Below are 15286 nucleotides of genomic sequence, written 5' to 3' on the forward strand. Positions count from 1 at the left end.
CAGTACAGCGTGTAGAATCCCCCATAGTCATTCATCTTCACTCACACAAGCATGTGCTTTGTCTAGATTCTAGACTTCAGAACAGCCTTCCCCAATCCGGTGCCCTCCAGATGTTTGGAACTGTAACTCCTATTGGCCCCAGCCAGTATGCCAATGGTCAGGTATTACAAGAATCATAGAATAGTAGAGTCCGAAGGGGCCTATAAGGCCATCAAGTCCAACCCCCTGCTCAATGAACGAATGAAGAGTTGATGTCCAAAACATCTGAAGGGCACCTGGTTGGGGAACCCTGATCTAGAACATGTTCACTTATTGTTACCTACTCATACATACATCCATATCTTCCCGAATACAGGCCTGCTCACGTAGAGTTTGATGACACACACAATCACTTCTCTCCACCTGCTAATCCCAGCCCAGTCACACACTTATAGCTGATGACTAGAATGAACTGTGAAGACGCTCCCTTACCCTCCACTTCCAAGCGGGCTTCAGAAGTGGCTGCCTTGGCTACAAAGCGGACCAGGCCTGCATCCTCGGGACGAACACAGCACAGAAGCAGGAAGTGCCGGGTTCCTGATGAAGAAAGGAGGAATGTCTGCATTTTTCAAGGGACATGCGGGGTCTGGTTTCCAGTTCCAAGAAATAAAGGAGTTGTGTTGGGATGGTGGTGGCTGGAAGCATTGTGCATCCCTGCTGTGCTGCTTGTTAAGGTAACGACAGGCCTTTCCAGATGATATAGATATTTGTATAAGAAATAAACGGTTGTTGCATGGAATACAAGCAGCTTTTGGCAAAGCAGAGTTTCTGTTGCAATTTCCCAGCAGTTAAACCACAATGTTCAGATGCTGGGGAAAAGCTTCCCCCATCCCTGCATCTATTACCAGTAACAATTACTTTGAGGACTGCAACTGCACAGGTGACTGGCCAATGCCTGAGACAAGGGGCACAGGCCTCCCCACCCCACCCCAGGCATTGTGCAACCTTTGGAAACCAAAGCAGGGATCGCTCAGGCAGCCCTTTTGAACAAACAGTGGGAACAGCTAAATGTTCCATTTAGTCCAAAGGGAGAGTTAGATTTGTACTTAAATCTGCCATTTGAAAATAGTGGAATAGAAAATGCTTTACCTTGGCAGAATTATGTCCCAAACCAGTGATGAACACAAACAAAGATACTTCTTCCCTCCACAAGCCACTTCACCATAATTTGATGAACTTTCTTTTCCATTTAAGAAACTTCTTAAGGTCACAATCCTATACTCCCTCGGAGAGTGTCCCAGGGGCCACAGGATACAGTGGACACCCCCCTTCTCTGCAGGAGGAGAAGGATACCCAGCATTGCAAGCCCTCCTTATTGAGATGCAAAAAACCCTCCATGAGGCTGCCTGGCAATAATGGCAAAAAGAAGGTGTCACAGTGGATTGGGGGAGGTTTTGGATCTGTCAGACACATAGCCCTCCTGTTCTCCTGGAACACTGGGGATAGAGAGAAGTACACCAGCCCTGGGCCGGATCTACACTACTGCTTTAAAGCGCTATAAAACTGTTATAAAGCGCTTTAAAGCAATAGTGTAGATCCGGCCCTGGAACTAGGGTGGGCAGGTGTCCTACTTTACAAAGGACAGCCCTCTATTTGAAGGCATTCTTTATTGAAGGGCTGTCACGTTTAAGGATAACCATCAGAAGAGGAAGCAGGGAGGAGCCTAGAAGCTGCCCATCAACAGTGAGTAGTTAGGACACCATACTGAGCATTTTTCCAGGGTCGGATGCAGGGCACCGGGTCACAGTCTTCCCCACTGTGGTGATAGGTGTTGTATTTGTGTTTAAATCATAGTAATTCATTCTATTTGCATCTATACATATAAATCAGCATAGGCAAATGCAAATCTATGTCTCCTTTTGTCCACTTTTTTCACAGTGTCCCCTTCTTTTTTTGGTGATGCAGAAGTGGCCACCCTACCTGGGGCTGGTGTACTTATTTTCTCTCCCATGGGACCAATGGCAGGGGGTGGTGGAAGAAAAACTGGGAGTTAATCTAATTAAAGTTGGGGAATCACGTACCCACAATCACCACCACCTCTAGAGTGAAGAGGTTCACTTACCTTCCTGCCGTATTTTCACAATGCTGGTGACTTTGATCCTCTCTCCATCCCGGAACCATTCTCCCTTCACCTCCTCAAGCGACACCTCACACACGAAGACAGCATTCTCATTCTCCCGCACGCGCACATCTTCTAGCTCCCGCACAATCTGAACCTGGCGTTCTGGAGATGGGGAGAGAGCCATGGGATTGGGATGGAGGCGTTCCTACCTGGTGACACATGGGTTCATGCAGGTCCACTGAGAACACTGAACCTGAACTATATTTTCTAGCCCTGACCACAGCACTCCAGCCAGTGGTTACTGGGGCAAGCAGACTGAGATCAGATGAGGAAAATGACCTTTCCATTCACAAGTTGATGAGAAACAGTAAATACTAAGACTGTAAGACCAGCTGGAATAGATATGGTTATTATAAGTCCATAAGAAAAGCCCTGCTGGATCCGACTAAGGGTACAATCCTATGCATGTTTAGACAGGAAAGAGTCCTACAATTCCCAGCATGGCTGGCTGGGGAATGCTGGGAGTTGTAGGACTTTTTTCTGTCTAAACATTGCATAGGACTGTGCTCTAAAGGCCTATTGAGTCCAGCATCCTGTTTTGAATAGTAGCCAACCAGATGCCTTTGGGAAGGCCACAAGCAGTATGTGAGTGCAGGAGTCCTCTCTTGCTGATGCTTTCTGGCAATTAGTATTCAGTGGCCAATCTGTGCTGCCTCTGAATGGGGATATTCCATTTAATTATCATGGTTAATACTATGGCCAGATTCAGTGCTAGTATTAACATTCAAAGCCCTAAACGACTTGGGGCCAGGTTATCTGAAGGATTGTCTCCTCTCATGTGTACCTGCCTGGACTCTAAGATCATCTTCAACAGTCCTTCTCCAAAAGCCCCTGCCAAAGGAAGTGAGGCGGGTGGCTACCAGGAAGAAGGCCTTTCCTGCTGCAGCACTTATGGAATGAGCTTCCCAGAGAGGCGTGCCTGGCACCTACATTTTGCTTCACCAGGTAAAGACCTTTTTATTTCCCCAGGCATTTTAGTCTTTTAGCTCTGTTGTTTTAAATCTGTTTTTGTATTTAAAATCTCTGTATTGCTGTTAGGTTTTATTGTGGTTTGTACTTTTATATTATAGTTTCAAGCGTTTAAATTTTGTATTATATTTTATGAAGATTTTGTGGTTTTAATTGTTGTGAACCACCCAAAGAGCTTCAGCTAAAGAAATGAAATGAAATCAATAAAATCAGTAGATCCTGTTTCCTACCATGGCAAGCCAGATGCCTCCTAGAAATGCACGAGTAAGCCCCCTCCACAGACACACACACTTTTATTTGTACCCAGGATCTGTTATTCAGAACTACACCCCCTCTGAATACTATTTCAGAGGTTCCATTGAGGGAATTGGGGATTTTAAACCAGTTCAAGCGCTTCTTTAAACAAGTGATTAATAGCATGCTTGTGATTGGCCACTCATGGAAGTTTGCGGGTAATTTTGATGCTGTCATGAGCCTCCTGCACGTCTCTCGTTCCTTCCTCTGGTTATTCCATTTTTTAAAAAAAAACTTGGATATCCCAATTCTTCTGAAATATCTCGGGATTACCTGCTGTATGCAGCTGAAGTTGTACTACAAAACACCCACTAGAGGGCACTGTCCCATTCAAGTATATGAGCAGGGAACTTTTCAATTACAGACTACATGGTCACCCCTCTCCTCTCATGTAATTCAGCTTATTACAATTGTGGAAGAGAAGCAGGAAGCAAAGTGTCAGTAAGCAAACGTGATTTCCCTTTATTCTAAAGAAGCCCTAAGTCTGTGATATCTAATTGTGCCCCTAGATGCTACTTTTCTGAGTGGAGCTGCAGTACTTAACTTCTAAAATCAGATGTGTCTGGAAACCGTGCCTAGAAATTATAGCAGCTGAAAAGTGGATCCTGGGGCTTTTTTTCTTTTCCTCATTGGTGAGGGAGTAACATGTCTACACTTGCCTAGAGATATTCCCATCATTATCACGGCTTCTTATATCTGAAGACACATCCTGGATTTAAAAGCAACTTCTGCAGTTAAGCCTTAATTCAGCTTAAACCTTGAGAAGCTGAATGGAATTTTTCCTCTTTCTGCCTTTCCTGCACTGTTTGCTTTAACCCCCAGACCTGGAAGGGCGCATCACCCAGTGAGTCATTTAGCTTCTAGTCCACTTGCCTGTCCTAAGAAGGGATATCCTGTACTTTAAAAACAACTTTGACAGAAGACTGTCAAATGTTTTCTGGAAAGCTTTTAAGATTTCCCTCCTGGGCAAGCTTTTCCGTTGCTGAAATGCTCTTATAGCTAGGATGGTTCTTTTTTCCCCGAAAAAAACGCAACACCGAATGTTTATTCTAAGCCTAGCTTCCTGTACAAGCTGTACAAACTTCAAGAACAAGACTCTGAATCACCACGGTGTACCGTCAATGATCACCAGCCTACCTCCAGGAGGACAGAAGAGACAGCTGTCAAGGAAGCAGCAGGGGGAGGCTACAGCATATGGAAAAGGACAGCAGACACTCCCCCACCCCCATCCCACCCCAGGAATATGAGGCTTGAAGGGGCTTTGTATGACCCAGTCCAGCACAACCCTCCTCCCATCTTGAGCCCAGCCCATCCGTACCAAAGACACGGAGTTTGGCAGAGCCACGGCAGTCACCAGCGTCACAAGTGTACTCGCCCGCATCTTCAAGGCCACAGTGATTGAGCTGCAGGAGGCGCCGGCGTCCTACCGAATACACGCGGCAATTGGGCCCTGTCTGGATCTCCTCCCCGTCCTAGAGCAGCCAAGGAACACAGAGAGCATATTCTGGCAAAGCTTCGGCTATTGGGCGGTATAAAAATGTAGTAAATAAATAAATAAAAGGGCTCAGAAAGGCAGAGCGACAGAAGAAGGCTCTGGACTGAGTGATGCTCATGGGTTGGTGGAGGCCACAGTGGGCAGACGAGGGCAGATCAGGAATGCGGGCCCTCTCTTGAAAGAGTCATGCTCTTGGAAGTGTGGGAGAGATCAAGGGAAGTCAAAGGAGGGGGCAACGCTAGAGGTACCAGCCTCACCTTGAACCACTTCACTTCAGCCAGGGGCCGAGACAGTTCACACTCAAAGGTGGCTGAGCCTGTCTCAGGGATGCCCATATCCTGGGGAAAGCGCAGCATGGCAACTGGTGGTTCTGTAAGGACAGAAGCAAAGGCAGGTGGCATAAAGATGCAGCAACTTGGAGATGGAAAAAGATAACACATCAAAACCCTACGCTTAGCCCGGCTGGGACACTCCGTGTGCTTGGCACAGCCCACCAGTTTACAGCCCCTACCCAAGTTTAGTTTGGAGGACATTCGCTTTACCTACTTTCCTATCTCCTCCTCCACCTCCAGCACTTGCAACCTGCCACTGCTATCAGTACACAGCACTGCAGGTACATTGGGCTTTGGACACTAGTCTGTAAGAATACAAGAGCTCTGCTGCATCAGACCAAAGGACTATGTAACCTGGCATCCCGTGTCCTGCAATGGCGAACCAGATGTCAACTGGAAGTCCTCAACTAGGACACAAGTGCAGTAACACCGCCCCGCTCACATTCCCCAGCAACTGGTATTGAGGCACAGTGCCTCTGATAATGGAGGTAGCACAAATAGCCATCATGTCTAGTAGACCCTGATAGCCTTGTCCTCCATGCATTTGTCTCACCGCCTTTTAAAGCTTTCCAAGTTGGCAGCCACCACTACATCTTGCGCTAGCAAATTCCTCCGTTTAACAATGTGCTGCATGAAGAACATTAATGTACTTGCAGTGCTGTGCAAAGTGTAAAGGAGCTCACCGCAGTAGCACATTGGGGGGTGTTGTAGGACTAGTGTTTTCTGTTCTCAGCATCTCCTAAATCAAGGGCATTGAACCTCTTTCAGCCCAAGGGCCAAACTCCATTTCAGAAAAAACTGGGGGTGGGGGGTGGGATTCCAGTGTGGGTGGGGCCAAAGCTAATGGGGCGGGGCTAAAATGCCACCATATTTCATCTTAAAGCTCTTCCTGCCAGTAAATAAGCTTTGGGGGAGGAATGTCAGCCTTTTAGAATTAAGAAGAAAAAATGCACAAAAGCCAGGAAAGCACCAAATGATCAGTGGTTGAGGGGAAAGGAAAGAGGTGGAGCCATTTGGGGGACCCCAGAGGGCTACATTGGGATTCCAGGAGAGCAGGATTTGGGTGCTAGGCCAGGAGTTCTGCACCTGTGTCACAATGGGCTCTCACCCCAGACAGCTGCATTGGGGCAGGAAGAGGCACACACAGGCCTTCCCCTGTCTCTGGGCCATACCAGTCATCAGCCCCCATCACATCTCCTTGCCTCACAGCCTCCATCCTTGCTGAATGTATCAGGTAGGCTGCTTCTCCTTTATGCATGGACCACCCACCCCACCCTGCCTCAGTACCTCGGACCATTAGGCGGGCGCTGCTCCGCACACTGTCAGCAGTGAAGGCCACTGTCCCCGAGTCATCTAGCGTGAGCCCCAGCAGCGTCAGGCTGTGAGCACAGCCCATAGCACTGACTCGGCAGGTGGAGCTGGGCTTCACACGGAGGCCATCGCGCGTCCAGACCCCGGATATATTGGCATGGGACAGTTCGAGCTCAAAGGTCACCGTCTCCTTTTCAAAAGTCTCCACATCTGAGAGTGGTTTCTTCACCATCACCTTTCGGGCTGGAGCATTGGGGAAAGAAGAGGAAGAGAGCAATGAAAGATCCCCTCTTGCCTTGATAAAGTTCCAATTATCTATTTGTATACTTCTGTAAGCGTTGTAAATAATAATAGCAAAAAAAGGAAGATCCACTCTTGCCAAGAAAGAGACTAACAGCAGGAAGAACAGAAGATATACAGCACCTTCCCAAGGCAGAGGTTCTCAATGGTATCCTAAAATGGTCCCCACTAGCATGGAAGCTTGGCCTGCATTGGCTACACAACCTTTGGGGGCACTGTTACTTCTCATATGTAACATCCAACATCAACAGTGTGCAAAGTGTGCAACATTTTTATTTATTTTATCCATTTATTTAGTACATTGTTCTACCTCCCAACAGCCAAAGCTCTCTGGGTAGTTTACCAAAGTTAAACAGGGCAGGGAAGAAGCCCAAGGGAGGCACCTACGTTCCACACTCAGCCTGGCTTGGGTGCGGTCATGAAGGCTCTCACAGCGGTAGGTGCCTCGATCTGCAAGCTCCACGTTGTAAACGGTGAGGGCCCGCCGGGGCCCGTGTGCCTCCATCGCGTACTTGGTGTTCTGCTGGAGCAGGATGCCCTGCTTCATCCACTGCACCTCAGCACTCTCCAAGCTCAGCTCCACTTCCAAGCGCACGTCCTGACCCTCCTCAGCAGCCAAGTCACGCAGCGTCTGCACAAACAGCACCTGAGCCTCTGCAGGAAGGAAAAACACACCCAAATGTTCACCCCTGCAGGTACACCTCCTACCCCAGTGCATCGCCATGGCTAGCCATAGCTCTGAGCTGGGAAAGAAGCCTGGCTTCATCAGCTCCAACACTCCAGCCACTTTGCTCAGGACCGGATGTGGTCCTGGCACGTTTGCAAGTGCTGTGTTTGGTACTGGCTCCAGAATCTAGCACCTTGGCTGTCGTTTTTCAAGAGTTCAAGCTCAGAACCTGCAGGGCTGGGGAGATAGAGTTCTGGAAATTGGCCATTCCTGCAGTGCCTGGCTGAATCCTCAAAAAAAAAAGGGGGGGGGAGACTAAAGAGAACTGCCAACGTGGCTTCTATTATCTGCCCTGCATGGCTAACAAGCCGCCTGGACTATGTCAAATACATAAATATGGGCAATTGTTTTGAATTTGCACACTTTATTCAGTTCACAGTATTTGGTTCTCCTGATGCAGAATTTAGAATTGGGGACGGGGACGACACAGAGCAGACACACAACCACGTTATTGGCTGAGTTCCCTCTTGAATCTTGGGCTAAGCTCAGGATTCCTGACTCCCACTTACTACCAGAAGCACCTCAACTTCTAGCCTTGTTCCATCCCTTTCCTCTTTCCAATCGTGCTCAGCTTCCTAGCCGCTCCCTTGATCCACCCTGAGGGGTTTGCCCCCGCTTCTTACCTTGCACACTGAGCCTGGCCGAGCTCACCCGGCCTTCTGCATGGACAGTGACTATGCCGGTGTCACTCAGCCGGCACTGTCGTATGGTGAGGGTGTGGCACAGCCCGCTCCGGGTCATGGCCAAGCGCTCGCTGGGTGCCACGTCTTGGCCATTCAACTGCCACTTCAAAGCAACATCATCTGGAGACACCACGACCTTGAAGGTGGCATCATCCCCCTCCAGCACTGTTAAGTTGTGCAGCTCCGAAACTACCTCCACCAACCTAGGGACTGGGTGGGGGTGGGGAAGGAAAGTGCTGTGAGTCAGGGATGGCTGAGCCTGTTTGGGGAACCTCTTTGCACAGTATCTTGCTAGCCTGGGTGCAGCCCACTTGGGGTCTCCCAGCCCTCATGGCATCACTAGGGGTTATATTTAAGGTTGTCCTAGGCAGGACCCCGCCATGCCTGCCTCTCCTTACCCAGCATTGCTCAGCTTCATGGAGACAGCCGGCAGCTACCCTGTGCAGGATCACCAGGCCCCATTCTATAGTGATGCATGGAGGATTATGGACCTGGGCTCTTGGGATCAGAGTGCAATGATTCCATAGAAAGGAATGTAGGAAGCTGCCTTATACAGAGTCAGGTGACAGGTCCATCTCGCTTTGTCTACACTGACTGGCAGTGGCTCTCCAGGGTTTCAGGCAGGAGTTTTTCCTAGCCCTACCTGGAGATGACAGGGATTGAACTTGGGACCTTCTGCATGCAAAGCACGTGCCCCACCAACTGAGCTACAGCCACTTCCCCAAGGACTCACTCTGGACAGTGAGGATAGCCAGGGTGCGGTCATCCTTGCTTTCACATGAGTACTCGCCAGCATCCTCAGGCCCCACGTGGCTCAAGGTCAAGGAGCGCTCCCGTCCCTCTGCTCGGATCTCCAGATGTTCGTTGGGTTCTAGCTCCTGCCCATCCTTCAGCCAGGCTACGTCACCCTTGGTTTTGCACAACTCACACCAAAACAGCACCGTCTCCCCCTGCAGTGCTGACACATCTGACAGACCTCGAACAAATTTCACCGGCAGCTCTGAGGAGGGCAAAGAGCAGTGCAGCTGCAGCCACCAAGCTTTGGCAAAACACATCCCACCCTACTGATTGGGCTAGCCTGGAAACCTAGTAAGAATCTCAAGACCCACAGTTTACTTTCTTTTTAACTTTCCACCCCTCTTGTCAACAGATAAATGTTTGAGGACAGGTAGACAGGATTTGCTGAAGGCTCAGGGACCAGAAAGATCTAGGAAAGGCTTCCACTGGGACCAGAAGGGAAGGTCTCTGCACTAGCAGTCCGCCCTGTCCCTCCTCAAGGTCTCCTGTCCTTACATATGAATTAACCCCAAAGTCTAGCATCCTCAGTCACACAAATACAGGAGGAAATTAAACGAACACATGCAAATGTGCACGACTTATGCCAGTTGTAGAATTTGAGCACAGGGAACTTGACTCACTGCTTTACAATTTTGGCAACAGGAGGGCTGAACCATTCCAAGAAATACATCAAGCCAAAAACGCCAGTTGTTGAGTCAAGGGACAGAGAATCTTGTCTGACTATAATAAGGCCAAGAAGCAATTTTAGTTTTAAAGCAGAGAGTACTGACTGCTTTCAAAAGCAGATGAAAAAATATATGCAGAGAAAGCCTGAATATGTAAACTTGCCTTATACAGAGTCAGATCATTGGTTCATTGAGCCCAGTATTGTCAACTCCGCCTAGCAGACCAAGGTCTCATGCAAGTGTTTTTCCTAAAGGGATCCCTTTAACTGGAGATGCCAGAGTTTGAGCCTGAGACCTTCTGCATGCAAAGTATATGCTTTGCTCCTGAGCTGTGGCTCCTCCAAAGCAAAGTCAACGCAACTATCTTTACGGTACAAATCCAGAGCTAGAGATCAAGCAAAGAAGGGAGACATGCATTCAGAACAAAATTCTGTGCAGAGCTGGTACCTTCACCGCTGTTATTGTCATACAAACAGGGACTGCCTTGTTTATTTTATTTATTACATTTTTATCATGCCCAAGAGCTGAAGATATGGGAGGTCCTTCTCACTCTGCATTATGTTCCCAACATTGGTGAGACCAATGCCCCAGGAAACTCCCAAGCATGGTATGACAAAGAAAGTCATCCCATAGTTTCCCCCCAAGCATCTGGTAATTGGGATATATTAGCTCTATACACAGAGGATCATTTAGCTATTCTGACTAACAGCTGATGATGATTCCCACTTTTGGCCTTTTGACTAAGATCAAGTGTAGTATCACGTGTGTGTGTGATTCCCACTGCTGTGGGGGAAAGGCAGGCTACTTCTTCAACTGGCCAGAGGTTTGTGTCTTCTGTACCAAGAGCTGCTGAAGAGATAACAGCTAGCAAAGCTCCCATTAAGCATGCAATTCTCTCCTACTGCCCTCTTCACCAATGTTTCTTCAACAGTGCAGCATGCCGTGCCGAGCACAGCCTAGCTGAGGGAAATTACCCTCGGGGGGGTATCTTGTTGTAGGCCAAGGGTCATTGTTTGCTTGCTGCATGTTTGTGTCAAACTCTCTTGTAAAGAAAGGCAGTGAGGTTGGGATTAAGACTAGCAGTCCCTCTAACCAGTAAAGATGAGATAGATACATAAAGCTTCATCTGACAAGCGTCAATGAACAACTCCCGTCATTTCTTCTGTCGCTGCTGCAACATCGCTTCCTGAAAACAGGAAGTAATTAGCACCATAGAATCAGGTAGGGGAGAGCTGCAACCGGACTTTTACTGGTTCTTTTTGCTGCACGTTTTCTGCCAGAAGGGGCACAAGACGCGCAAGAGGCGGACATCGTGTAAGTATTTCGTGAGTGCCCAATAATGAGTGTGCATTAAAACACTCGTTGTGCCTCCTTACCCTACCCTGTACCTGTTTGCATTCTCTTCCCCTCGTTATTGTTTTACTATGATTTTATTAGATTGTAAGCCTATGCGGCAGGGTCTTGCTATTTACTGTTTTACTCTGTACAGCACCATGTACATTGATGGTGCTATATAAATAAATAAATAATAATAATAATAATAATAATAATAATAATAATAATAATAATGAAGCAGAGAGAGAGAGAGACAGACAGACAGACAGACAGACAGACAGACAGACAGAAACTCCTTAGTGAGCAGGATCCTTTAGCCATTGCATAGGTGAGAGAATTCCACCAGCGCTGCCGGAAGAATCAACACATGCCAAAATTCTCCCTTGAACATAACCGTTAAAGACAGAATACCCTTATTCCATTTTGAGTCTAGAAATCCATCCTGACTAGGCTGTGTTCCTTTTGTTCAATCCACCCCATTATCCCCTGAAGTGCAGCCAATCTCATGCTGGATCACCTCCCATGTATTCCCCATTGCAGAGACCTCTTACCTTTGACGCTAAGCTCAAAACGCAGTTGGTCATGAGGGGAGTGGCAGATGTACTCGCCAGCATCAGCCTTGACGACGTTGCCCAGCAGGAGGCTGTGCACCCGGCCCTCTCTGCGCAGCTGGCAGTGCTCGCCCGCCACCAGGGCGCCTCGGGGTCCTTCCCAGCTCACCACTGCTGGCTCCTTGGAGACGATGGCCGAGAGCACTGCACTGCCACCCTCCAGCACCAGCACCTTCTCTGGATGCTCTGGCTTTGGTACAAACAATACTGGGGCCTCTGGAAGGAGGAGAGGAGCAAGGATAGTAGGGAGAAGGCCATGGATGGATGGAGGGATGGAGGGAAGGAGGGAAGGAAGGAAGGAAGGAAGGAATACAGGGGATGCTCAAGCTGGTCTCTAATTTCCACCTGCCATTTGGAGCTGCTAACACTCCTCCTGGCCCCTCCCATCCGTTCCAGACTTCCCAAAACTCTCCCTTGTAGGTGGAACATGTGACAGCCCCTGTTTAGTCTGGGAGTTTCTGCCTTGCTCCACAGCTCTAGGGAGGAGAAACCTCCAAGGACAACATTGCGGTTCACAGGCTGCACAAAAAAGGGCCACCCTTAGCACTGTCAGACATATCCTGCTCCTGTCACAGGGCCTCCTGTGCCACTCCCCCTTCTCTGACACCCCTCTCCCTCTGCCCTCACTCCCTTCCGTGAGCTTCACAGCCACCTGCAGCTGCATATGACACAGAACAGTGTTGCCACACAGGGGCTGTTGTCTTCCAGGAACAGTGGTGTAGCGGAGCCAGGGCTCATGGGGCAAAGCATCAGGACTTTTCTATTAGCAGGGATGATGATGTCTCTGCCATTCACCTCAGGCTTTCGTGTTCCCAAGCTTAGCTGCACTCCTCGCAGTAGCTAGGAGTGGAGGCAGGATGGATTTTCCCAGCAACAAAATGACCTGCTCTGCATGTAATGTTAACCCGTGGTTTATTTATTTATTACATTACATAAATAATGTACTTGTCGTTACTTGCAAACCTGGAACTTAATTAACTTGTCGTTACTTGCAAATCTGGAACTATGGATTAATTATGTTGTTAACTACGAACAACTTACAAAGAGAACCCATGGTTTGTTGTTGAATTGTAAACTGTGGGTTGTTTAAATCATGGGTTGTTATGTACGAATCTAAGATCAGATTCTTCATGGCTTGTTTCGCCAGGCTACAGCAGTAATAGACAAAAGCAGTTAAAAAACCCAACCCTTTTACATGTCAGTACTGTAGGCAATACAGTTGGGATACAGGGAGGGAGAGGGCAAAGAAGGAAGAAAGCAAATAACCTAGGGACTGAGAAAATGAACCATTGTTTGTTTGATCATCTGCCAGACAAACCCTAGGCAGGGCAACAAACCACGGTTTAAATAGTGTTACATGTTAACCAGGCCTATATTGTTGTGATGCAATGTTTTTTGGGTGGCTTGGTTTTGAATGGGCAATTAAGATCCATTAGATTTACAAAAAACCTGCTCCTAGTAGATGAAAAGTGCTGGAAATGGTTTGTGGATATGGATCAGTACAGCTGCCTGCATTTTTGTACTCTCCTTGGGGATGTGGCTATGCAGACTGTCATAAGGAGCACCTGCTCTTCAAAATTTGATACACAACTGTCCAGGAATGGAAAAGAGGAGAAGAAGCTTGGTGACAGAAGTTTCTCTTCACTTCCATCTCTCCATCTGGTTCTGAAGCTGGCTTGGAACGGAGACACATGGTGGGCCCATCTTACCTTGCACATACGTTGTGAAATGTACTTCATCATCTCCTGCATCACAGGTAAAGATACCGCTGTCCCCTGGCTCAGCTTGCCGGATGGTTAGGCTGCGCACCAGCCCATCGCTGCTCATCACCATGCGTGGCCCAGAGTAAAGTGGCCGCATGTTTTTCAGCCACTGGACAGCCTTCTCTTGGGAAAGTCGGGCAACCAACGTCATGTTCTCTCCTTCCTGGACTTCCACGGGCACCTGGGCATCATTCTTATTCACAATGCGCACAGGGGGTGCTGAAAAGAAGGAGATCTCTTGGTAAGCAAGGCTGGGTATGTTTTGCTATCCTATGAAAGCACAGCCAGACTGCATGAAGCAGGGTGTGGGAAGCAGCAGATTTAGGGCTACTGTGAAGGCAGGAAATCATCAGGTTGTTGTTTTTTAAAGCTGCAAAAAGAGCTTTATGTAAACAACAACTACAACCAACGTATTTTCGCCTTCGACACTTATTTTGTAATATCATTTTGAAACAGAATTAAAATTGCCTGGCACAAATTCTTTCAGACAGGAATATGTGTGACTTCCCTCTGTTCATTATTTACATTTTGTATGTGGAGGAGATCCCAGACAAAGAGTCAAGCCTCTCAAATTATTACTGTGAATTATTATTATTAACAACATTGTAGAGTTCAATTTGGATTTTCTGCCTCAGGAAACAAATTTTCTTCAGCTGTCTCTACATATAACCACAGGTTTCTATTTTGTGATAACGGAATCACAGCTAACATTTTACAAAATAAAATGATGAAAACCAAGTTTCTCTGGTATCAGAGCCTGCATACACCAATTGGTGGGGAACATAGGTGGGAGGGTGCTGTTGCACCATGTCCTGCTTGTGGGTCCCTGGTTGACAGCTGGTTGCCCAATGTGTGAACAGAATACTGGACTAGGTGGACCCTTGGTCTGATCCAATATGGCTCTTCTTATGTTCTTATTTCTTGCTTCTGATGTCAGCAAAGATAGTCTTGTAAATGTATAGGCCAGTCTTCCCTACCTGGTGCCCTCCAGATGTGTTGGACCACAATTCCCATCATTGGTCATGCAGGCTGGTGACAATGGGAGCTGTAATCCAACACAGCTGGAAGACACCAAGTTGGGGAAAGGTGGTGTAGGTAAAATATAAGCCAGAGTGGGACAGAGTAGGATTCGAGCCTCATTGGCAGGACTTCATTGTTGCTCCTCATTATTTCCAGAAAGAAAGAAGTAAAATAAGCACATCTAAGCAAATTTACTTAACGTACACAACTAACATGGGTTGAAAAATCCCTCTGTATTTGGCGAGAATTTGGACTACAATGATGATGTTGCACAAATGTACACTTGACTGGGGGGAAAGCATCAAGTCCTCCGGCAGAGGGTGCTATAAGTAGTGGAGCTGAGTGTTTGCCTAGGAGGGAATTCACAACCACTGTGGAAATGTTTCCAGCTGTCCCCACCAATGACTTGCATTGTCCCTATAGATCCCTCCTCTCACAAGGGCACAGTGCCCAGTCCCAGATGCTGGAAAGGATAGCGCTGCTGCCACTGCAAGCTACCACCTCACCTCCTTGGCAGAGCTGGTTGTGGGATTTCCTGGCCTCTCCTCAAGGCACCTGTCCTGGTAGGGGCAGGTCCTGCCAACTCCCTCCCTCACACTTCTTTAAAAAAAGATCTCCGGTCAATAAGACCTCCCCGGCAATTGTTGGCAGAAGGTGCAGAGGCAGTGGCGCCTGGGAGTCTGCCGAAGTTAAATTTAACCCCCTCAGCAGCAGAGTGGGGACAGAGAAGCAGCCTGCTCCCTTCATTTGTCATCTCTCCATTTCATGACCAGGTTCCTCTGAGGCCTGGAGATGGGAACAGAGCTCCAGCTTCTTATACTA

General features: G+C 47.9%; 1 protein-coding gene across 2 annotated transcripts in view; it reads right to left on the reverse strand.

Annotated features, from left to right (window-relative positions):
- The window catches only part of OBSL1 (obscurin like cytoskeletal adaptor 1), a 61496-nt gene that overhangs the window by 3180 nt on the left and 43030 nt on the right, over positions 1 to 15286 (reverse strand). For both annotated transcript variants that reach the window (XM_063116829.1, XM_063116828.1), the window contains 10 exons: positions 13391 to 13663; positions 11622 to 11897; positions 9006 to 9272; positions 8213 to 8482; positions 7250 to 7516; positions 6539 to 6805; positions 5177 to 5289; positions 4743 to 4896; positions 2102 to 2263; positions 472 to 576 (listed from right to left, as the gene is read on the reverse strand). In XM_063116829.1, the coding sequence (XP_062972899.1) occupies positions 472 to 576; positions 2102 to 2263; positions 4743 to 4896; positions 5177 to 5289; positions 6539 to 6805; positions 7250 to 7516; positions 8213 to 8482; positions 9006 to 9272; positions 11622 to 11897; positions 13391 to 13663 (2154 nt within the window). The remainder of the gene's footprint in view (positions 1 to 471; positions 577 to 2101; positions 2264 to 4742; positions 4897 to 5176; positions 5290 to 6538; positions 6806 to 7249; positions 7517 to 8212; positions 8483 to 9005; positions 9273 to 11621; positions 11898 to 13390; positions 13664 to 15286) is intronic.

The sequence above is a fragment of the Elgaria multicarinata genome, chromosome 2 (assembly GCF_023053635.1).
Source record: "Elgaria multicarinata webbii isolate HBS135686 ecotype San Diego chromosome 2, rElgMul1.1.pri, whole genome shotgun sequence".
Classification (NCBI taxonomy): domain Eukaryota; kingdom Metazoa; phylum Chordata; class Lepidosauria; order Squamata; family Anguidae; genus Elgaria; species Elgaria multicarinata.